We start from the raw sequence: 26,896 nt of genomic DNA on the forward strand, positions 1-26,896 counted from the left end.
TCATGATGTTTCCGAAAGTTGACTTACATTTACTATCTTCTTCGTTACTTTCCCCTCTTTTGTAATTTCCCCATATTTACATGCTCACGTTGATGATTCAGCATCATTTATTGATATATCTGCCAGATTCCGGCACAGTCTTTTTACCGTTTGATGTTCACGTTCAGTTTGGAGTTATTCTTACCTGTCAACATTTGTAATCATTCATTGAGCACCAGCATACCTTTGTTATTCATGCTACATTGTGTTAATAGAGTGGATTATATGACAATAAATAAAACGGTTATCTTTAATGAAGTCCATTATTTAATGCCCGCAAAGAATAGATGGGAGTCATTACAGTAAAAAGACTAAGGAGATTTATTTGGCTAGTGATATAACTTACCCGGCATTCAAGATGGCTGGTATAGAAGACAATATTGACTCTGTGTCAAGTACTACATCCGAGATGATCAACACTGCGGATACCGATAAAAGATTACGCACACTTACTGAGAGTGGTAAAGAACTTTTTGAAAACAAACAAAGAAAATTTCTGTTAAGAATGCAAATCGTAAAAAGTGACCTTCAGCTTTTAGCAAGAAACATTGAACCGTATTCAAATGAGTTAACATCATTACAGGAGTTAAAAACAGAATTCATGAGTGGAACTGTACGTTATGACACAATTTGTAAAGAATACTTAGATTTTCTTTCGAGGACTAACACTGCTGAAGGCATGGATGAAGTTAATAAACTATCAGGTGAAATGCAAGATTTTACGCAATTTGTGGAAACAGAAAGTAAACGAATGAACACATTCATTAATGAGTTACGTGCTATAGAGAGAGAGAATTCCTTAGCTAGCAGAAGTTCTAGGAGAAGCCACTCATCCAGAAAAACACATAGTTCCTCCTCTTCATCAGTTCTTGCAAGAGCAAGGGCCAAAGCTGAAGCTGCAAAGGTTAAAGTTCATTTTGCAGAGAAAGAAACTTTATTATTGAAGGAGAAGGCTCTTATAGAAGAGAAAAGGTCGATAGAATCAGCAAAAGTAGAACGCAAGAAGGCCGACATTGAAGCCGATTTAGACCTGCTTTCTCGACAGAAGGAAGCAGCAGCAGTTGAAGCGGAGGCTAATGCTTTGCAAAATGAATGCGATGAAAATATGTCACAAGTGTTGCCTGATCAACCACCGCTTGATTCGAAATCAAAAACTGCCGCATATATTAATCATGTTCAGAAACAAATTAGTTCAATTGAGATCGACAAAGAAAACACTGATGCATTTCATATCGATAAAGAAAACAAACATTCAACTCATATCGATCAAGAAAACACACATGTCAGTGGAACATTTGACCCACACGCCAACTCGTTCATTCCAAGAAAAAATAATATTGCAGATACGCATGTGTCAGATAATCATCCTTATCCGAGTGATAGAACTCTTGCTACTGATTTCACACGTTTCTTGCTTAAACGTGATCTCTTAATGTCAAGGTTCAATATTTTTAATGACAAACCCGAGTATTATCCATCTTGGAAGGACAGTTTCATGAAAATAGTCAAAGAGATTGATGCAGATTCAAGTGAGGAAATAGACCTATTGTTAAAGTGGACTGGTCCTAGTTCTAAAACACAAGTTCAAAGTATCAAAGCTGCGAATACTAACAATCCGTCAAGAGCTCTTAAACTAATCTGGGAGAGATTAAATGAAAGGTATGGTAGCCCAGAGCTTATCGATAGTGCACTCAAGACAAAACTAGCAGCTTTTCCGTGCATTACAAACAAAGATTATTTTAAGTTGTATGATCTGTCAGACATCTTGTCAGAGATATCATCTGTGAAAGAAAATGACAATTACAAGGTTATATTTTCCTATTTTGACTCATCAGTTGGTGTAACGCCAATCGTAGCTAAGCTTCCATATCAGCTTCAGGAACGATGGACTAGTATGGCCGTTAATTATAACGATAAAAACAAAACAATATATCCACCATTTCATGTATTTGCTCAGTTTATTCAGCAACAAAGTAAGGTAAAGAACAATCCAAGTTTTTTATATGACAGTCAACAGGCAAACACTGGTTTTAAGGATAAACTACCAACAACAAAAGGGAAACTTAATGACGTTCGTACCAGGAAAACAGACTTCGCTGAAACAAAAAATGAGAGGAGTCAAAGTGTCAATCCTCGTGAGAAATGTTTGATTCATGGTACAAACCATACACTTAATGATTGTAGAACATTCAAGTCAAAGCCAATACAAGAACGTAGACAATTTTTGAAGTTGAACAAATTATGTTTCGGATGTTGCTTGTCAGCATCACATTTTAAACGGAACTGTCCTAACGCAATTAAATGTGGGGAGTGTGGAAAAACAGATCACCCTACAGCACTGCACATAAAAAATCGAGATCAACAGTCTACAGAGCCATCAGGTCATGGCGGGGAGCCTGTTGATGTGGAACATGAAGTTCAAACACCCATACAATCAGCATGCACACAGATTTGCATGGATAAATTTGGTGGCAAATCATGCGCAAAGATAATACCGGTAGAAGTGTATCGTAGTGCCAATCCTGATAGAAGGCTAAAAGTATATGCTTTAATGGACGATCAATCGAATAGGACTTTAGGAAAATCGGAACTCTTCGATTACTTTGGATCAACGAGTGTCTCCGATTTTACCTTGTCAACATGTTCCGGAAAATCTCAAGCATCTGGTCGAAAGCTTAGTGGTTTAGTCGTCGAGTCATTAGATAAACAAACTCAATTACATGTGCCTGACATTTTAGAGTGTAACCTCATTCCAGATTCTAAAGACGAAATACCTACTCAAGAAGTTGTTTTGTTTCATAATCATCTCAGTGATCTCGTGGAATTTATCGAACCTCTTGACGAAGAGTCCGAAATCTTGCTCTTAATTGGACGTGATCTCATTTCTGCTCATCACGTGCTTGATCAAAGAATTGGATCTGGGAATGCGCCTTATGCACAAAAACTTCCTCTGGGATGGACAGTTATTGGTGAAACTTGTCTCGGAAAACTGCACTATCCAGACGAAACTCGTGTTAAAAAGACATACTTACTTTCTTCCGATAGAATATCGATATTTCCACCGTGTACAAGTGAACTTAAAATTGATGAAGTGCGTACACTTGAAGTTAATGAAAGTGCATACGACAACATTGGCAAAGATGTGTTTATTCGCCGTCCTGATGATGATAAACCTGGACTGTCTCGTGATGACAGAGAATTTATAGAATCTATGGATACAAACTTTTGGAAGGACTCAAGTGGTAATTGGTCCGCCCCATTACCGTTTCGACAAGATCGTCAAGTTCTACCAAATAACAGAAATCTAGCATGGAAAAGAGCCAAAGGTCTAGATGCAAATCTTCGCAAAGATCTTCAGAAGCGTGAACATTTCTTCACTTTCATGAATACAATTCTAGAAAAGGGTCACGCTGAGAAGGCCCCACATATCAACGATGATCAGGAACAATGGTATTTGCCAATATTCGGGGTTTATCACCCCAAGAAACCTGGGAAACTTCGTGCTGTGTTTGATTCCTCTGCACAATTTGATGGCGTGTCTCTTAACAATGTGTTGCTTAGTGGACCAGATTTGACGAATAATCTAATCGGTGTTTTGCTCCGCTTCCGTAGGGAGCAAGTGGCCATCATGGGCGATATAGAACAAATGTTTTACAGTTTTAAAGTTGATGAAAAACACAGAGACTATCTACGATTTTTCTGGTACACCGACAATGATTTTGACAAACCTCTAACAGTGTATCGCATGTGTGTGCACGTATTCGGCAATAGTCCTAGTCCTGCTATTGCGTCATACGGACTTAGAAAAACTGCCATGGAAGGAGAAAATGAGTTTGGCTCCGATATGCTTGATTTTGTCACTAGAGATTTCTACGTTGATGATGGTTTAACTTCGAAACCTTCTAGCGCCGAAGCAATTGATCTCATGAAGAGAACTAAGTCAGCTTTAAAATCTATTGGTAACATTCGACTACACAAGATATCTTCAAATGTTGAGGAAGTTATGCATTCGTTTGATAATGAAGATCTTGCAAAGAGTCTTAAGGATCTCGACCTTAGTTCCGATATTCTTCCAATACAACATAGCCTTGGTATGAACTGGGACCTTGAAACTGATACTTTCATGTACTACATCGATAGAGATGTCAAACCGTATACTCGTCGAGGATTATTGTCAACAATAAACAGTATATTTGATCCTCTTGGATACTTAGCGCCAGTAACTATTAAAGGAAAATTACTGCTCAGATCAGTTATGACAGGACAGATCATGTGGGATGAACCGTTACCGGAAGAGGTTTACAACGAGTGGGAATCTTGGAGAACGTCACTCTTTGATTTGGAAACAGTAAAATTCAAAAGGATGTTTGTACCTACTTCATTTACTTTAGCGAAAACAAGGAAGATACACATTTATTCAGACGCATCAGAGAAGGCAATAGCCGCAGTTGGTTACATACAACTAGATGACGATAAGAATTTTGGTTTTATTATGGGAAAGGCAAAGGTTGCACCCAGTCACAGTCATACGATTCCACGCTTAGAACTATGTGGAGCTTTGCTAGCAACAGAAATAGGACAAACAATATCCGACCAGTTAGATATACCTTTGTCTGATATTCAGTATTATACCGATAGTAAAGTTGTACTAGGGTACATCTTCAATTCATCACGACGATTTTACAATTATGTGTCAAACCGTGTTGCGAAAATCCACACAGTGTCAAATTCCGAGCAATGGTCTTATGTGCATACAGATGGCAACCCAGCCGATCTGGCAACTCGATCAATTATTCCTTCGAAATTAGAAAATAGTATATGGCTATCTGGTCCGGTGATAAAAAATGATGCCGATCAAACTATTGAAAAATTTTCTCTGATCAATCCCGACACCGATAACGAAATACGTCCTGACATAACAACTAGAAAAACAACGAGTCTTGAGAAACTCTCCTTAGGATCGCAACGATTCGAAAGATTTGGAAACTGGAAGTCACTTGTTAGATCAATTGCGCTGATAAAGAACTTTCTTGTTAATAGAATCTCAAAAGAAACTAGGTGTCAATTCAGGGATGCAGAGATGTTCGTTGTCAGAGTTGTGCAAAACGAGATCTTTTCAGACGAAATCCATTGTATTAAAAATGGCAAGCCACTCCGTGGAAATAGTGCACTGTTGCAGTTAAGTCCATTTATCGACAGTGAAGGCATTCTGCGTGTTGGTGGACGTATCAAAATGGCAAATGTACGACCCGATGAAAGGAATCCAATCTTAATACCTAGTAGACATTGGATTGCAACCTTGATAATTCGGTACTTTCATAAAAAGATAAAACACCAAGGAAGACAATTTACATCAGGAGCAATACGAACAGGAGGATACTGGATATTAGGTGAAAAGCGTCTTGTTTCATCAATAATTTACAAGTGTATAACTTGCCGCAAGCTTCGAAGGCATACCGAACAACAAAAAATGGCTGACTTGCCTGAAGACCGTGTGATCCCTGAAACACCATTTACATCTATAGGGATTGACACATTTGGACCTTGGTCCGTCATAAGCCGACGCACTAGAGGTGGCGTTGCGAATTCAAAGCGTTGGGCCGTCATTTTTACATGTCTAGTCACAAGAGGTGTTCACCTAGAAGTAGTGGAGGAAATGACTTCCTCGTCGTTTATTAACGCCTTCAAACGTTTCATAGCTATTCGAGGGGAAGTAAAACTAATTAGGTCTGACAGAGGTACTAATTTCGTCGGAGCCACTGACCAACTTGGTATTGATAGTATCAATGTAGAAGATGGACCAATAAAGGAACATTTATATGATAATGGCATAGAGTGGCATTTTAATTCACCTCATTCATCTCATATGGGAGGTATATGGGAAAGAATGATAAAAACAACGCGATCAATCCTGGACTCTATGTTATCAGAACTTCCTGGAAAAGAACTATCACATGAAGTGTTAGTAACATTGTTAGCGGAAGTGTCTGCGATAATTAACTCCAGGCCGTTAACATGTGTACCTACGGACTCTGATGACCCATTACCTCTAACACCTAATCTTATCATCACTCAAAAGCCTAGTGTATTAATTCCAAAGGATGTGTCATTCGATTGTAAAGACATGTATTATGCACAGTGGAAGCGTGTACAATACCTTTCGAACGTTTTCTGGAAACGTTGGCGAGTGGAATACTTGCAAACTTTACAAATTCGACAGAAATGGACTCAAGAAAGAGAAAACATTCAAGAAGGAGATGTCGTGTTGCTCAAGGACAATCAAGTTAATCGCTTAAGTTGGCCAATGGGAATAGTCACTAAAACATTCCCTAGTGCTGACAATTTAGTACGTAAGGTAGAAATTCGTATAGTGCGTACTGTGGACATTGTACTGTACCAAAACACGAATTTGAGCAAGATGATAGTTATCAAAACAAACAACCACGACGGCAGGCATGTCCGTGGTTGACATCGGAGTCATTTTAAAAAACATTGCACATCCATAGTCGATGTCACTTATAACAATTAAATGGTTTTTGTTTCATTGGCAATCATACTGCATCTACTTAGGCCAGGTTAGATGTTATCCTATGGGCACAAAGAGTTATCTCTTTCAACTATACTTTTTCATATGTTTATGTAATTGGTGAATATGCATCTAAATGCAATTAGCAATTGGCAATCATACCACATCTTCTTTTTATACATAAATAAAAGAGAATACGGCTTATTACTAAAATGCAAATCATTTTTGACTTATAATGCAGTAATTTATTCAAGATAACTCATTCAAAGTAAATATATTCAAACATCACAAAAGTGTCCTTTTCTGCATTTTGATATTTCAGTTTTACATACGCTTACATCTCCATACAAAAATGATTGGCGATTTTTCTGTCCCTTATGTTAACTTTTGGGGTTTTTTTCAGTGATGTTCATTTAAAACCGTTTATTATAATATTAACGATACCAATTGCCTGCACCTGCTACGCATTTCGACATTAAATACTCAAGGCCGAAATATTTGAAAATCCAACACTTATAAAATACAAATTAAAGCTTAAAAAGTGCAAAAAGGTATATCCTAAACAGTGCAAGGAATCAAAGTTTTGCATTATAGAGATATACTAGTAATAATTTAAGTGGAATGTGAATGTTGCTTAACGTGTTTCCTGTGTCCAAGACTATCGTGACATTTAATATTGAAATGAACGATTGGCATTGTTATTCAAAAAAGTTTCCAATAATTGTATCCTTAAAGGTGATCATATGATTTTAATAAAGAGCGAGACAGTGGTATAACTAATACTGCGTGGTTAAAGTAATGGCATGAACTATAAGGTAAGATGTTAGGGTCGTCCCAACCATTTCGTAATAACAAAGGCTGTAAACGACCAAATAAGTACTTCATGTGCCTGCATATAAATATTATAATGTCAGTTACAATTGAATTTTTCAAATGGTTTTGTAGAAAATTATGTGGAGTCAACTACACCAAAAACATATGTAAATAAAACAATTCACTTACAATCTTGTATAGATATCATAGGCTTCAAATTAAGCACAGGGTCGAGGAAACGAAATCGAATTGTTAAATGGAATATAAGTAGATCTTGTATACTTGCCAAAAGACAACTAATCACCAGAGATCGAATAACGTAGATTAAATCATCTATATATACGTCGCAGTAACACCTTCAACAATGAGCAAAACTTGTACAGTTTATTTCGGTCACGCATTGTTTTCGCGAAGTGTCGCGTAGTGTCGCGTTTCCTGGTTTTAAATGATCAGTTTTATAAAAAATAATTACAAAACATTCTTTTTAAACAATACTCTGAACATTGGAAAATAAATATCAACTCCATGTTATTGCACTATCTGACATACAATAGATCTAGTTTATCACAATTTATTGGAATAAAATCATACACGATTCAAAACGTGTTTTGTTGAATGATTCGCATAGGTTTATGTGTCGCCTCTCATATTTTCGTATTAGGTTCTACATTTTCTCTTCATCTTACTCTAAGTGCATATAATTCAAAATGGAGGAATTCTTTTTGGGACAAACATATATCTTTTCCTGGTTTTATTAAGCTATTTGATAATAAAAGCTTATTTTTTTCGTAGATTTTTTAAGTTCAGTTGTATTGAATTGCATTCATGTTTCGATACCAGATATTTCACGATACGATCTCAATGTTAGACTGTCATTTCTTTCACGAATATGTTTTACGATTCAGAGTATGACAGTCGCGGAGTTTGTTACACTTGTTTTTTCAATGTTCGGTAAGGTGTAATACCACCATTGATGTTCCGTTATAAGTCTTTGTTAAATTTGCAATTCTTCGTAATGTCAAGCCAATATCAAAATAGTTGTTCTCCTGAGCAACGTCAATTACGAAGATTTATAACGGCATTCACATTCTAGTCTTTCTTCTTCTTTTTTTCTTCTTTTTTTTTCAATTTTTTTTTTTTTTTTTTTTTTTAATTTGTGTTTTAGAATAGTGTACTTACTACTAATAATTCCACTTTATATTAAATTTAACAACTACAAAGCCGAAAATATACTAAACGTCAATATAGAAACGAGGACGAGGACGAGCTAGATGACTTGTCATGATCTCATACTAGAAAATCAATGATTTATTAACCCTCGGTCGTTGGTCTCGACGAATATTATATTTCTGGGGTTAAACCATCTTTGTGTCAACCTAATCAAAGTCGTGTATCAACTGATAAACCTTAAAAGAACGAACACTGAAAACTGTTTCATAAAGTTACAAACAATGAATACATAATATGCTTACTCAAGGCCAATCTAAACCGAGATCAACAAACATAAATACAACTTCAATGAAACAAAGACAGTTTTAATTATCATTCTTTTGCCAATGAATCAACGAATAAAATACACATCCATCATCCGAAATACCAAACAACAACTGACAGCTTTAAGGGTTCATTTATTCATGAAGTCCTCCTTGACTCTAAACTAAACTAGTATAGTTGTGATTATTATTTTCATCTTCATTTAAAAAATAATAAAAAGGTGAAAACACATTTTAAGACGATAAGTAATTAAGGAAACAAGTATTATATTTTTAACTTTAATACATTTTCATAAAATCATGTGTCGGAAAGCAATATTTCAAATGTTTAATGAATTTTCGTTTATATATAGATTAAGAAAACGAAGAATCAGTTACAGCTAGAGCTGACTTATAATTTTAAAAAGTAACAACAAAATAGAAAATTCCAATCATATCTCAATTAACACATCAAAAGTTTTTTCCGCATATATATAACAAGGAAGATTATATTATAAAGTCAAATAAAATATTTGTTGTACGTCATCATGGTCATATTATATCGGTCCCCGATTTCACAAATAAGTATCTGTTTGTTGATGCTGACGTCATCTGATGTCTTCCCAGTTCATTACATATATAAACTGAATGTATGATCATTTCAAAAAAAGTAAATAGACCCTTTCATCCTCCATTAAATATGAATACCCAAGAGCTACAAACAGTTAGCAAACACAAACATCTAGGTGTCTTTTTTTCTAATAACGGATCCTGGAACGACCATATTGAATATATAGTTTCTAAAGCTTACAAAAGAATAAATATAATGAGAAAAATGAAAAATGTTCTTGATAGATTTTCACTTGAAAAAGTTTATATATCATTTGTTCGGCCGATTCTCGAATATGCCGATGTCGTTTGGGACTCCCAAAATCAGAATTTGATTGCTAAACTTGAAAATATCCAGCTTGACGCAGCGCGTATCGTCACGGGGGGTACTAAACTTACCAGTATAAACAATTTATATATTGAAACTCGATGGGAAAAATTATCTGAAAGACGACGCAATCATAGACTAATTCATTATCACAAAATTTTGAATAATAAAACTCCAGAGTATTTAAGAGACTTATTGCCTGATTCAGTAGGAAGTAGGCATGATCATAATACAAGACAAAGAAATAATATTACCCAAGTCAACACACGGGCCCGTTTATATTCTGAATATTTCATCCCTGCAACAACAAAACTATGGAACACTCTTAACTTGAACATAAGAAAATGTGAATCTCTATCATTATTCAAAAAACAAATTAGTACCCAAAATAGTAAGGTCCCAACGTATTATTATATAGGACATCGTCTTGGTCAAATTCTTCATGCTCGCTTAAGAATGGAATCAAGTTCTTTGAACTCTCACCTTTTCGTTCGTAATTTAGTAGACTCTCCAAATTGTCGTTGTGGTGATGTAGAAACAAATACTCACTTTCTGTTATCTTGTCCTATATACATTAATTTAAGACATGAACTATTAGATTCTATTTCAGTTCTTCCTGTCCAAGTAAACACAAAAACTTTGCTTTTTGGATCAACGGTACTCTTAGATGAGCAAAATAGTATTTTATTCAGTTTGGTGCAAAAATATATTATTAAAAGTAAACGTTTTAACCCTTGATGTTAATGCCTCATCGCTCAATAGGAACCCAAGCATTTCACACTGTATAAATTACAATTATTCACGTTTATTTATTATTATTTTTATTTTATTTTTCTCATGAATTTTTTTTTCTTCCTTTTTCACCTTTTTCATATTCATATATTTATTACAGAGCATGCCAGTATTTATATTTATGTATTGTTCAATAAGTGTATTATGTCTGTAAAGGGAGACAGATTTGTAAAAGCAAATTGCTTGTTTCTGAATCCCTAATATTATTTCTTCCTTTTCGTTCGTAATTTAGTAGACTCTCCAAATTGTCGTTGTGGTGATGTAGAAACAAATACTCACTTTCTGTTATCTTGTCCTATATACATTAATTTAAGACATGAACTATTAGATTCTATTTCAGTTCTTCCTGTCCAAGTAAACACAAAAACTTTGCTTTTTGGATCAACGGTACTCTTAGATGAGCAAAATAGTATTTTATTCAGTTTGGTGCAAAAATATATTATTAAAAGTAAACGTTTTAACCCTTGATGTTAATGCCTCATCGCTCAATAGGAACCCAAGCATTTCACACTGTATAAATTACAATTATTCACGTTTATTTATTATTATTTTTATTTTATTTTTCTCATGAATTTTTTTTTCTTCCTTTTTCACCTTTTTCATATTCATATATTTATTACAGAGCATGCCAGTATTTATATTTATGTATTGTTCAATAAGTGTATTATGTCTGTAAAGGGAGACAGATTTGTAAAAGCAAATTGCTTGTTTCTGAATCCCTAATATTATTTCATTGTATAATATGTTTAATGTTGATTTATCTGAATAAATATTGTTTAAACTATATAAACTGAATATGACCTACAGGCCGACCGTGCAAGGGCTGTGTATAGCAAGTCAAGGTCGTTAATAACTTCCATTTGTTAGGCGGATATCTACTTGTTAAAAGCTGGGACTATTAATTTAGTATTTTGAAAACAAATATATGATTTAATTCAGTTTCTATGAAAACCGTCATTTTGTAATGACCAAAAGTTTAAAGCTAGATCTATGTCTCAGTTGATGGCAACTCTAACAGTGTCTATTCGTTTTCATTAATGAACAATTACCTGGCCTTGGAACCGTCTATATCCAAAATGTGCCCTATAGTGCTGTTTAGCTCAGATTTGCACGAAATAATATATTAGTTTGAGTAATACAGAGGCCACCTTAAAATACTAAAAAAATTATTCATATTCAACATATTTAACATGGGTGCTGAAATGACTACATCGGTTGCCGAATATTGCAATTTGACACCTGGTGGTAGGGTGGTAACAACAATGTATAACATAATGGACAACAGTAACCTGTCCTGGAATTGTATTAAATGTGGACTTCCAAACTTTAGTAGTTCATTTTTCAACCAAACTGATATATCATCATCAGTCACAAACAATTCTTTTTCATTGTTAAGCGATATTGGTAGTCCTGGACAGCCACATGCTTGTTCATCACCAATATCACACAAGGACATCAGAAAACAAAACAAAAAAGGTATAAATACCCAAAATAAGTTACTCAGACCTTTAAAAATAGTAAATATTAACTTCCAGTCTATTAAGAACAAAAAACCAGAAGTAGATATTTTGATTGATACCACACAGCCTGATATTATAATTGGTACTGAAACCTGGTTAGACTCAAAAACATCATCTTATGAATATTTTTCAAAAGATCATTACACATTATTTAGAAAAGATAGACCACCAAATAAAAAAGGACAATGTCATGGAGGTGTACTCATAGCTATATCAAATAATTATTTATGTACAGAAATCAAAGAACTAGACACAGGATGTGAAATGATATGGGTAGAATTATCGATATCAAATGCACGTAAATGTTATATATGTGCTTATTATCGACCCCAGCCAGATGATGATACATCTTTAGATTTACTAAATGAATCCATAAGTAGAATAAATGTAAACACAAAGTCAGCCATAATTATTGGTGGGGACTTTAATTTAGGAAACATCAATTGGGAAACAACAAGTGTCATCCCTGGAAAACCAAACCAAAAACAACATCAACAATTTTTAGATATGATAAATGACCATTCATTAGCACAAGTTGTAAACATACCAACTCGAAATGATAAAATTTTAGATCTTGTGTTAACAAATTATCCAGCCATCATTGAAAAAACTGAAACCATACCACCACTAGGTGAGGCAGACCATGATATTGTATATTTAGAATGTTTACTATCACTAAAAAGATGCCAAACCAAGCCACGAAAAGTATATAAATATAAAAATGCAAACTGGCAAAAAATAAAAGAGGATATAGACGGCATATATCAAAAGATCATACATAAAAAAGATAGTGAAGATACAAACACACTTTGGTTAATATTCAAAAACTCATTACAAAACACTATCACTGAGAACATACCACAGAAAATGATGAGAAATAGTAAAAATTTACCTTGGATAACAGACAGTATTAGACGGCAAATGAAAAAGTACAAGAAAAAGTATCAAAAGTACAAATTAAAAGGAAAAGGGAAACTAGACCAACTTAAAAAATTAAAACATGATATACAAAAACAACAAAGAACATCTTATTGGAATTATATTGAAAATATGATATGTGGGATACCAGTTGATGAAAACCCTACTACTATATCAAAGAGTTTCCCAAAAAATCTGTTCAGTTACATAAAAACACAAAAGTCTGAAAGCTCTAACATACCACCACTCCGAAAAGAGGGCTCACTAACATCTGACTCAAAAGCAAAAGCTAATATTTTAAATGAACAGTTCAAAAAAGCATTTACACCTGTAACAGATGACCCAATACCAGACAAGGGCGTCAGTAAACATCCGCAGATGCCTGATATTAAGATACAAAAACAAGGCATTGAAAAACTCCTAAATAATATCAACATCAACAAAGCTGCTGGGCCTGATCTCATCCATGGTAAAATTTTAAAAGAGTGTAAATCATCTATCTCTCCCATCTTATCAATCATATTTCAAACATCACTGAACTCTGGAAAGATCCCAGATGACTGGCGTCACGCAAGTGTATGTCCAGCATTCAAAAAAGGTGACAAACACGATCCTATAAACTATCGTCCAATATCATTGACTTGCATCTGCTGCAAACTATTAGAACATGTTGTAGCTAGTAGCATTATGAAACATCTGGAAAAAAATAAAATACTATATGACTTACAACATGGTTTTCGATCCTCCCGCTCCTGTGAAACTCAGCTAATATCATTTATTCAAGATCTTGCAAATTCAAATAATAAAAACATCCAAATAGACATCATAATAATGGATTTTGCAAAAGCATTTGATAAAGTTTCACACCACCACCTCATGTATAAAATTGGTTTCTATGGTATAAATTGTAATGCATATTATGGATTCAAGATTTCTTAACAAACAGAACACAAACAGTAGTCCTTGAAGGTGAAACATCAAATAAAATTCCTGTAACATCTGGGGTACCCAAAGGCACAGTGCTTGGTCCAATTTTATTTTTAATCTTCATCAATGATTTGGCAGAATATATTGAACACAGTACATTAAGATTGTTTGCAGATGACAGCATTATTTATAGGGAAATTAAAAAACCAGATGACACACTTAAATTACAGTCTGACTTAGAAGCGGCCGGCAGGTGGGAGCAGGACTGGCTCATGCATTTCCACCCTGACAAGTGCAAAATTCTCAGTGTAACTCAAAAACGCAAACCTTTAGACTTTACCTATAAATTACACAATCACTCTTTAGAAAAAGTTGACTCTACAAAATATTTAGGCCTCACTCTTCAATCAAATTTAAAATGGGACAAACATATAGATAACATGACATCAAAAGCAAACCAGTCCCTTGGATTTATTCGTAGAAACCTAAAAATAGCATCACCGAAAGTTAAAGCTCATGCATATAAAGCTCTTGTCCGACCAAAATTAGAGTACTGCTCAACAATTTGGGACCCACATCAAAAACAACAAAATTTACAAATTGAAAAAGTTCAGAGAAGAGCAGCACGCTTCGCATGCAACCGCTTCCATAACACCAGCTCAGTTACTGAAATGATGACAGACCTAAATTGGTACCCACTCGAAATTAGGCGTTTACGATACAGACTTGTTTTCTTTTACAAAATTATTCATGAAATTGTTGCAGTTCCTACACATAATCTTTTGATCCCACTTGACAATAGAACCAGACATAGCAATCCACACTCATTTAGGCAAATACAAACATCTAAAGACAGTTATAAATATTCATTTTATCCACGAACAGTTATAAATTGGAATCATCTGCCACAACAAATAGTATCATGCAGTACGGTAGAGGGATTCAAGAGTATGATCTCAGAATCTGCTCTAATCCCCATATTCTATCCCTAACTATTCTGTTATCAAATGTATATAGTTTTATCACAATTTATTTTTTCAAATGTACATACGTTATGTTGATTTTTTGATTTTGTTATTTTTGATTTTTTGTTGCTAAATTAGTGTAAATTATAAATTTTATAGTCGACGCCCGGCGAATAATCTTCAATAATTGAAGGATCGCTAGAAACCAAAAGAAGAAGAAGAGTACTGATATTCTAATATTTTGACTAGATTTTTTGTTCGAAGAAAGATAACTCTATCTAAGAAGTTCACTTTGTATGTTGCCTTTTGACCCCGGAAGCACTCAAGACGCCCTCTATTGGCAGGTCGAATTAATCGCTGGCGATTGTCAATCCGTCAGTCGCCAGGAACCATCTATTTTGCCCTGGAAACTACAGTTTCATTGCAAAAATGGAGGATTCAAAGAGTAGTGACCAGCTATTATGTCCGTGTGGGTTTTACGGGTAAGAATAAAGAAGATCGGTGGGAAATAAACCGATTTTTCTTTCATTAATTGTTCAGACCCGTTCATTTGTTGACAAGTGTTGACGCATCATCGCATGTCAACATCTGTAAATCTTAAGCAGATAACAGCATGATTATTCCCATTCGTTCAAACACAATTGATTCTCACCATAATGTTAATGGGTAACAATTCTATGGCCCCTTGAAGAGACAATTATAACTTAAAAGTGATTTTAAATTGCAATTATCTTGATTATAGAAGATTAAGATTAGCTATTTATGAGCATAAGATTACAAATTACATTTGTTGGGACAAGAAGTGACCAGCATAATGGTTCAGCTTGATAAATAATGCTGGTTTCAGCATATTAAGGTCAATGAAAAAGAACATATTGGTAATATGGTCACTTGGGATTGTTAGAGGCTGCCAAATTTTGCATTGTCATACTAGAGGGGGGATAGGAGGGTCCTGATCCCGAAATCCTGGGCTTAAAAACACTAAATCCCGAGGTCCCGAAATTAAATAAAGTAAATCCTGAAATCCAAAAACAATTCCCGGATCCTGAAAGGGGCAATCCCGAAATCCCGAGGTTAAAAACAGCCTATCCCCCCTCATACTAGTCATGAAATGAAAGTTAATTCATACATGTAAACTGAGTTCAAAACGGAAAAAATATTCCATAACTTAACAGATTGTCCTGATGGACACTAGTCCCATGCCGTAGACTAGTAAATTTTATTCTGGACTGATGAGCGTTTCAAGCCGTTGGCAAAACTTTGTTAAGACGCATGAGAAAAATGTCTTAATATTGGAACATGCTTCTTGAGAGTGTACATCAAAACATACTGATTTGGGCAAAATAAGTTTTTGTTTCGTTAGAACATGATTAAAATTGCCCTGGTTAATGTTTAATCCATTTATTAATTAGAAGCGTCATATTCAATTTCCTTATCAAAGCTCTTGTCAAACATTATTTATTTTCATATATTTTCTTTGTCTGTCCGACATTGAAAATTTGAAATGTTTGTGTGAGATTCATGGGAGGCAGACCAGCTATGACCAAAATCAGTATTCTTAATATGATATCTACAGTACAGATACATGACTGGCATATACATGTACATGATAAAAGACTCATAGAACATTAATGAACAAGCACTTCTATTTCCAATCTCAACATTTCTCCCTTATTAGTTTCTAAAAGAGGAGTCATTTCTCCCTATGATTCTGAAGCAAAGTCATTAGTTTGTGACCTTCTTTCTGTTTCAATTATTATGATTATTATGGTAAAACATGTATACCGGTAATTATTGATGTTTTTGCTTTTTGTAGATCAGCAAAGACCATGGGACTCTGTTCAAAATGCTACAAAGGTAAGTTTACATGTAGATTATTGTGACTTGGATGGAGAGCTCAGAGTTGTCTCATTGGCTCTCATACCACATCTTCCTATATCTAATTAATACTTCTACACATTCCTATCAAATGTGTAACGAGCGCATGCAGTCAGCTTACATGTGCCAGCTTACATGTGCCATGATTTGGATTACTAACCTACTATTATGCCACTTAAAAATTTATTTGTGTGGTTCCCTGTGACCTATATAGCTACCTTTTAGTCTCAAAAATAGCCACACTTAATTTTGTTGTCATATTTTATTAAGGGCTGTTCAAGTCAGAATGTTGCTCCCATAGACTCAATGCAAGAAAAAAAAATCCCTACCGACAAATGTACATGTACATGACCTGCCTACCCTAACTTTTTTTAAATATATATATGTAACTGGAACCAAACATACTAATTTATTTGGCCTTACTTAAATTATTTTCAAAATTTGTACAGTATTAAATTATTGAATCAGTATATGTAAAAGTCCTTTTTATACGCCCGTCAAAATTTTGACAGGACGTATTATGGTAAACAAATGTCCGACTGTCTGTCCGGCGTAAACATGTCGCACCGTAACTTGAGAACGACTTATCTAAATTTCATGAAACTTAATATAGTTGTTATTTATGATGGTCAAATGATCTGTAAACTTTTTGGTGAAAATAAGATTTAAACTTTTTGAGTTACAGCACTTTGTAACTAAAACAGGGGTGTGTTTTTTTTTTTCACATGTCGCACCATATCTCAAAAACAATTCTTGATTATTGCATAAAACTTTACACACTTCTTACTTATACTAATCTTAATATCTGTATACTTTTTGGTGATGATTCAAAATTTCATTTTTGAGTTATTGAGTATTTTGTAAAAAAGGGGGAGTTTTTTTTTACATGTCGCGCCGTACCTCAAAAACGATTTATGATTATTGCTTAAAACTTTACACACTTCTTTGTTTATTAATCTAAAGATCTGTATACTTTTTGGTGATGATTCAAAATTTCATTTTTGAGTTATTGAGTATTTTGTAAAAAAGGGGGAGGGGTTTTTTACATGTCGTGCCGTATCTCAAAAACGATTTATGTTTATTGCTTAAAACTGTACACACTTCTTTGTTATATTAATCTTAAGATCTGTATACTTTTTGGTGATGACTAAAAATTTTATTTTTGAGTTATTGAGTATTTTGTAAAAAAGGGGAGGGTTTTTTTTACATGTTGCGCTGTATCTCAAAAACAATTTATGATTATTGCTTGAAACTGTACACACTTCTTTGTTATATTAATCTAAAGATCTGTATACTTTTTGGTTTGATTCAAAATTTTATTGTACACACTTCTTTGATATATTAATCTAAAGATCTGTATACTTTTTGGTTTGATTCAAAATTTTATTGTACACACTTCTTTGATATATTAATCTAAAGATCTGTATACTTTTTGGTTTGATCAAAATTTTATTTTAGTGATATTAGTAAAAAAAAAACAGGGTGGGGGGTTTCACAGGTCCCCCCGTGTCTCAAAAGCAATAAATGGTAATTGCTTAAAACTTTCTCAGAAACTATTTATGATTATTGCATAAAACTTCCACACAAGACGTTGGGCGTATCATGCGCTCATGGTGCAGCTGTTTATTGAAATTATAGTACAAGTAGATGTTTTGGATAAAGATTATTTATGGAACTTAAACAAATTTAGTTTGTTTTTATTAAAAAACACATACATTTACATAATGTATAAAGATCTCAATAGTTCATGAGTGTCTTTCTGAAGACGTCTATAAGAATAAATGAAAAATGAATATATTGCAAATTTTTCAAATGTTTTGCATTCTGAATATTTTAAAAACATGAAAAAGCACATGTCGAACTTTATTTTCCAAAAAAAATATTGTACTGAATTCATATACATATAAAAAAAGAAGATGTGGTATGATTTCCAATGAGACAGTTCTCCAAAAGAGACCAATGACAAATAAATTAACAACTATAGGTCACCGTAGTTGTACTGCCTTCAACAATAGCAAAGCCCATTCCTCATAGTCAGCTATAAAAGGCCCGAAATGACAATGTAAAAGAATTCAAACAAGAAAACTTACTGCCTAATTTATGTACAAAAAAATGAACAAAATACAAATATGTAACGCATGATAAACAAACGACAACCACTGAATTACAGGCATATACATGATATACATACAGAATGTGGCTGAGTTAAACATGTTAGCGGGATTCCAATCCCCCCCCTAACCTGGGACAATAATAAAACAGTACAACATAAAAACAAACTTTAAAATTACACAGAGTAGATGTGGCCACGTACTTATATATCCCAACAACAAAAGACACTAAGAACAGATCTGAGAGTACTCGAAGTTACTGACAGCTAGTTCAAAGCCACTAACAACAAATAAAAAATCATGCGTTAAGACTAGATGTATACTCTGAGAAAGACACTAGTGCAACACTTACTGGTTTTTTTCTGAGAAAATGATAGTGAATGAGTGTAAAGTATTTTTACGTTTATTTCAAATGTAGTATTCAGTGTACAAAGTTATAATCAGATTTTAGGGACATTTGAAAATCAAATGAATAGACTTATAACTATTCCTTTGTCGGACATTACATTAACCATTTAAGAATGGTATTTTACCAGTATTGATCTGTTTGTGTCAGTATTGACCACTAGCCCAGTCATTACTAGTTATTTTTCCTGGATTTTTGACAACCTTAAGAAGATGTGGTATGAGTGCCAATGAGACAACTCTCCATCCAAGTCATAATTTTAAAAAATAAATCATTATAGGTCAAAGTACAGACTTCAACACAGAGCCTTAGATCACACCACACAGCAAGCTTTAAAGGGCCTGAAAAATTACTAATGTAAAACCATTCAACATGTTCAAACGAGAAAACCAATTGTTTCAGGAAAAATTAAAAGTTGATTACTACTATGTGAACTTTGATATTAATATCTTAAATTTAATTTTCACCTGGTAAATGTTTCCCACATAATTATTAATAGATGGTATTTATTAAAATAATTCCGTTATTTTCACACATAGACAAGCTGAGACCAACAGAGGTGATACATGTACACAGTGTATATCTCACATAAAACAACATGTATATGTACATGTATCTTCTCATATTGTGTTGATATAGCTATAGGGTGCAGTACAAACGGGGAAGTAAATACATTGTTAAACGGAAGGGTTTTATTTACAAAAAAACTGTGTGATCAAATTTGTTGACTCTAATTTTAGGTTTCTGTCAATTTTGATGAGTATCTTAAATTATGATAAAATGGCCTTACTTTGACTTTGAGACAAAAAAAACAGCAATAATTGTGCTGTTCTTTTGTGTTTTTTGCTATGCATACATTGATTTTATGTCTTGATGAATACCCTAGCTTCATCCTTTCTTTTCAATTGATATGCATATTTAATTGAATTTATTCTTTTCAGAAAAGTCAAAAGATGTAATGAAAAGTGCACCAGATCACATGATTCCAACAAGTGGTTTGTATTTTTCTTAAAATTTTCTAGCTGAAATGTGAGAAAATGGCCTAACAATCAATTGTCTGACAAAGTTTTAGTCCATTTTCTCACATTGTACTGAAAATACAAGTGGAGCTCCTGCATATTCGACAAAATGATGATTCAATGTCCTATAAAATCTAAAGTATCTGTTACCAATCAGCAGATAAAATCCCAAATCTTATTCAAATCAGAAGACTGCAAAGGTATCTATGATCTGTAGACATCAGGAAGGGTGACTAGATATTTTAAGTCTTTTGATTCATCTGACAAAAATTCTTAGTGCTACAACACACTTTTTCAGTGGACCCTTTTTTAAACCCTGATCATTTAGATGAAAAAACCTACAGGTTAAAAGTACATGTATGCAGGAAATAATACAGGCTGGATGGGAAAAAAATAACATTTCATGAGTGATTATCGAAGGAAATCTAAGAAAACTGGTATTTAACATATACATGTAATAATGAATCTACAGTATTACAGAGTGAATCACTTACAATCATCAACAATTCACTGAGAAAATTAAACATCAATGATTATTTTAACCAAGTCACAGGACACCTTGTAGGTTTTTGTGAAAGTATGCTGTGCACAAAAATGAAAACTTTTATTATAGTTCAGATGCTTAAGATGAATAAAGAATTGAGAAAGGAAATGGGGAATGTGTCAAAGATACAACAACCCGACCATAGAAAAAACAACAGCAGAGGTCACCAACAGGTCTTCAATGTAGCAAAAAATTCCCACACCCGGAGGCATCCTTCAGCTGGCCCCTAAACAAATATATACTAGTTCAGTGATAATGAACGCCATACTAATTTCCAAATTGTACACAAGAAACTAAAATTAAAAAAATTCAAGACTAACAAATGCCAGAGGCTCCTGACTTAGGACAGGTTCAAAAATGGGGCAGGGTTAAACATGTTTATGAGATCTCAAACCTCCCCCTATACCTGTAGCCAATGTAGAAAAGTAAATGCAGAACAATACGCACATTTAAAATTCAATTCTTTGATTTTCAGAGCCAGCTTGTGTGTCAGTCAGTTCCACATTTCCAGAAGCAAGCAGCTCAAAGGAAGATATTAGTGATAAAGTACAATTAAATAATATATGTGGTACTAATAATAGTACAAATGGGACTGTGATTAACACAAATGATAAAAATACAAATGGGAACGATTCACCTTCACCTACATGTAGTACCTCAAATGAAAATGCAGGACTGTCACCAGAAAAGAAAGGCAGTAAAAGGTAATATGAAGTCATGTGACAAAGACCTTTATAAAGAGGTTCCAAAGGGGTATCCAAAGCTGAAAATAAGGAATATACATATACATTAAACATTTTATGATTTAAATAGTTGAAAACTTGGAAAAGACTTACAATATCATAAGCTAAAGTGAATGGCCACAACATGTGGATACCAAAAATAGGTAGTAGAATGTTGACTAAAACAAGCAAGGAAGTATTAGAAATGTCTTAAATTTGAAACAATTCTTAAAGTCTTCATATCATAAACACAAATAAAATAACATATTATACTAAAGTGCTAGATAAATCCTTAAGCTTCATATATGAATAATTGACTTTACAGAAACTTTTGACAAACTAGTGTGACATAAAAAAAAGCCATGAAGTATTGGGTATAGAAAATGTATAGATATGTATCAAATTTAAATAATAATAATGTATTGTATATTTCAGTGTCTAATAATTATTTATTTTAGGGATATATCAAATGTTGAAGCAGATTCCACACCTGAATCAACCCCAGAAAAACAAAGTCAGAAAGTGAAGAAAAGGTGTTTTCAATGTAAATGTAAACTAGAATTGGCACAACGCCAGATTGGAAGATGTAAATGTGGTAAGTGGTCACATCTTTCTCAATTATCACTGGAATGTTTGTGGTATTCTAAGTTTCAAAGTTTCACAGATTATTTTAGTTATCTGTCACATGTACGAGGGTAGGAATGCCCATTATCGTCAGGCGCCAAACAGTCATTTGCTATCATTAGGGTCAAATTGGTTACTGTGATTTGTCAAAATATCCCAATCATGATTTGTCAGAGGTCTCAAATAATTATAGTAAACGTTTTTTGGGGAGGATATTTAACGTCATTTTGCATTGGCAAGAATTTTTACTACATGTACTATTCATCATGAAGGTACCCCCATTATGACCCTCATGTATGCTTTAGAAGCATTTGAAAGTGATTATCACAAACGCATTCCCGATTTTAAAGAATTATTTCCGCTTACCAAAATTGTCAAGTATTTGACTATGTTGCAACCTACCAACTACACATTTAGAACTTCCATTTATAGATTGTGCATTATTTAAGGTCTCTCTGCATTTATTATTTGTTAACTTTCATTTATGATTGCTGCCTTTTTATAGACATCAAGAAAATAATATCCAACATATGAAAATTGTATATTACATAGAAGACACAAATACTGGGAATACAGGATATTTTTTAGTCTTTTTTTGTCATTGAACAACATTTGAAATGAAAAGGGGGAATAACTCTAACCAAAATGGAAAACAATATCAACAGAATGTGTTCTAAAATTAAAATTACAAAATTATGTCTATTTCAGACAATGTATTCTGTGCATTACATAGACTTCCAGAGTTACATAATTGTGATTTTGACCACAAAGAAGATGGCCGACGAGAGGCACGAGAAAAAATGGTCAAACCAGTCAGACATCTAGGAACATCATTCAAACGTCTTGATACTGATACCTGAAGGACTGCAAAAACCGTTAACAAATGCAACTTGATATGCAAACTGCTTCCAACAAAAAATTGATAATGACAATAATTTAATATTTCACGGAAGTGTGAAAAATACTTCTACTGTTATGCATGAAAATTTGAATTTGAAGTTTTTTTGTCTGTTGCACAGCTATTTAACCCATTTTATGTAGAATGTTGATGCTGTGTAATAAAATATGCTAGGGGTGTGATTTCTTTGATGGTGAATATTTGAAAGAGTAGTAGTACACTGAACTATTTATACTATTTTCTTTGTCTGTCATTAGAAGGACACATTGACCAATGACTGCTAAAAATACGGTAAACTGGGAAATAATCGTGACTTCTATATTTTCATAACATACAAGCAAGATGTCATGTGTCTGAAAATTTATGCATTTACACAGCAAATGCGAGACAGAACTGTAAAAAAACTGGAGATCAAAGCAGCCAATTTATAAAAAATTCACGAAAATATCCTTTCTCATCAGTATGTACATTTTTAGCATTGAGTTGAATCATTGGTGTATTTGTTTATTTATATGAACACATGTATTGTGTAATTACATCTATAGTTAACATTTGCTGTTGAGGGCTATTCCATTGAAATGTATGTGGGAGGGTAGGAAGGGACTTTAAAATATCCTTACAACTAAAAACTATTTTTTAGATAATTTAGCATATTGGTAATTGATGCATATTTAAAAAAGACCCATGACCCACATTCAATAATTAAACTTCCCTTCCTTTCCTCCCTCATACATTTTAATGGAATAGCCCTATTTAAATTTCATATCAATCGCCATACACAGATCATCAGACACATGTATCTATTTCTGGTGCTATGAATTCTTGTTTGTCTATAAATACTTGATATGCTTTATTTATGTACATGATCTTAATCTCAAAAGAAGTCTTTTGATCAAGTATTACATATTTGAAAATATTCTTGTCTAAAACAAACACCTTAAGTATATGATCTTTAGCTAACAGCTCTGGTCTCTAGTTGATATTTGTTTCATTTGCAATCATACAACATCTCTTAATTTTAATTTACATGTTTTTGCTAAAACAAACTCTTTTCAAGATAATAAAGTCTGCTAATATAGGATGCCTGTGACTTGGAGGGATTGGGAAAAGGGAACTAAATTTAATATGTAGCATACCAGTCAAGTGAAATTCACTCCTCAACATGTCCCAGAAATTAATGTCAAATTCCCTAATGCTAAATTCAAAGGACAATCATTCATCAGAATACAAAATGTACCTTATTTTAACCTCATTGTGAAGACTGTTTCGCTTTTAGTGCTTTTCATTGTGTTGCATTTTCAAGTCTTGTGATGGCTGTTCCAAAAATGAATGTGAACGGGTCGGTTGGCAATTTTATAAGAAATATAGTGTAGACACTAAATTGTTTTAAAAATTTGGTATTTTATACTATTAAACTAACGAAGAAAAAAAAACAAATGAAGAGAAAAACTTTTGGAACATTTTTTTTATAGTTAAAAGTATCTTGCATTTATTAATAAATTTATTTTCTGATTCATATACATGGATTGTACTAACTAGCAGCTCTCAAGGGGTGCTCCTTTTACAGAGGGATCTTCTTATAAACAATAGCATCAAGTATATATAGGTCATGTAGATATAATTTAATTATCAATTGTAATGAAATTACAAGATGTGCATCTCAATTCTTTTAATATTATCATCCTTTATCTGCTCTTATTTCTAAGAGCTTTAGAAAAGAAAGCAATTCAAAGAATCCAGGAATTACTTCTATACATTTAAATATATGCATCGGTTATCACATTTCATATCTGTTCAATAAAGACATTTAAGTTATGCATATACTTCATTCGATAGTATCACTTGTAAGAGCAATATATAAATGTTTTAATATTTTATTGTTCATGTAAAAGTATTGTAAAATATATGTCAGAATGAAAATGCATACATTTTTATATGTGAATAAATTGTATCTGTGAATGTGATGCTTTGATATGAATGATCATTTACATAGTATTTTCCAACCACAGAGAAACTATGCAGTGTTACAATTTGTTTAAAAATAGCATTGAAATGAATGACAGATGTTTAATCCATCTCTAAGTCACATGACTCAATATTGAACATCTATTAATCAACTGCACACAAAAACTCAAAATATCTTACATAAAGAACAATGTAGTTCATTTAATCATATAATAATCAACTTTCAAGGTATTTTTGAACTTGGTGTATATTAAAACAGCAGCTGGAATCCTGTGTGTGTACTCTTGTAAATGATTGTGTGTTGAAGTATTTTATGCTTAATTTAAGAAGCATTTTCTTTATATTGGGGAAAGAAAAGCTTAAGGTATAAGTTGCTTTCCAAATATTTTGAACACTATTTACCTGTATTAAGCTGTTACTAATCCAAGCTTGGTTTGCCAAAGTTTTAACAAACCCTTTTTATAAGTTGTTCTTTGAATTCTCTGTAGTTAGAAAAGACAATATCATTTTGTCATTTCATCAGTATGTTGAAAATCGGGTATAGTAGATTAGATATTTTTATTTTGTATGTGTGTTACTCATTTATTTAAATAGAATGTAGGTAAGAAAATACAAGGAGCAGGGGAGACAATTTTGCTATTGAAGAAATGTGCAGGGTTCTATTTGTACAGTTTCAGTTTCAATATAGTGCTAGGTTAAAACTTGTTACATATCAAATTATACACTGACCGCATGTTTGGTAATATTTTCTGAAGATATTTATTTTTCAAAGTTAAATATACATTTAAAATAAAGTCTCAAACAACATTTGGCAATTTAATAGTAGGTGATTGTATTTGAACATAAGTGCTTACTATGATTTAAAATAACAAAACAGTTTTATGCATAGACAAAAATTGTCTCCTGATCCAATATAAATTTATTTCTTAAACCGCCTGCGTCTTTTGCATATTTTTTTTCTTATATTTTGAGTTTGGAGTAGAAAAAGCTGTAGAAGAATATAACAGCACCCATTTGTTGAGTTTGTGATATTTTATACAAAAGAGTACTAACATATCTATATATATTTATTTGTCATTTTTCGCATGTTTGATTGAGTTTTTATTTTAGTTTTTGCATGTTTATGTTTCCATTTGTATAGAACCTACTGAGTACCAGTATCATAGAATTATAACATGTAATACCATATACCTCTGATGTAAACATTGCACATGATCTGTCACATGACCTGTCACATGGTTTTCATAAAATGTCAGCTGATATAATTTTCAAAAACTAAGGATGCAGGTTAATCCATGATTTTTCTATTGCAAGCTTAGTTTTTTGACGTGTTTGCATGGCCAGGATCCAAGATATTTGAAAATGGAAAATCGAAGATTGAAGTGGCCAGTATTGAAATAGAAAAAGAGTCAATTATTTAAATGCAATTGCTTAATCCTTCTTTTTTGGCTTAGATCCTCCCAAATACATTTTGTGTTTTTGGCTTCCAAGATTTGCAGGTCTTCAGTGTACCTGAAAAAAGTTGATTCAGAAACACATATTGTGTACCTTAAAACAACAATAATTTGTTTATTTAACTTTGATTTTCATATGGCATTTTTTTTTTCATTTTATATATTGTAGAAACAAAATGAAGCAATAAACAGTGAAAAAAATTACTGGTTATAAAATACTGTAAAAAGTCCACAGTGTTTGGTTTTAAGTAGAAAACAAGTAAAGACTTTTCAATAATTTGATATTTATGTATAAAGAGTTTTCTATTATTCTATGATATATAACAATGTTTATATATGATATACATATATATTAATGATTAAGAA

General features: G+C 33.0%; 2 protein-coding genes across 2 annotated transcripts; both read left to right on the top strand.

Annotated features, from left to right (window-relative positions):
• The first annotated feature begins 397 nt into the window (after positions 1-397).
• LOC134701507 (uncharacterized) lies at positions 398-6,508 on the top strand. Its single transcript, XM_063562657.1, has one exon. The coding sequence runs from the start codon at positions 398-400 to the stop codon at positions 6,506-6,508; it is 6,111 nt and encodes a 2,036-aa protein (XP_063418727.1).
• An 8,724-nt stretch (positions 6,509-15,232) lies between these two features.
• On the top strand, positions 15,233-23,441 carry LOC134701479 (AN1-type zinc finger protein 3 homolog). Its single transcript, XM_063562632.1, has 6 exons — positions 15,233-15,391; positions 16,726-16,766; positions 20,246-20,299; positions 21,343-21,571; positions 22,048-22,184; positions 22,922-23,441. Exons 1-6 carry the CDS (start codon positions 15,339-15,341, stop codon positions 23,071-23,073), a joined length of 666 nt encoding a protein of 221 aa, XP_063418702.1. The 5' UTR covers positions 15,233-15,338; the 3' UTR covers positions 23,074-23,441.
• Positions 23,442-26,896: the final 3,455 nt, after the last annotated feature.

The sequence above is a fragment of the Mytilus trossulus genome, unplaced genomic scaffold (genome assembly GCF_036588685.1).
Source record: "Mytilus trossulus isolate FHL-02 unplaced genomic scaffold, PNRI_Mtr1.1.1.hap1 h1tg000244l__unscaffolded, whole genome shotgun sequence".
Lineage (NCBI taxonomy): Eukaryota > Metazoa > Mollusca > Bivalvia > Mytilida > Mytilidae > Mytilus > Mytilus trossulus.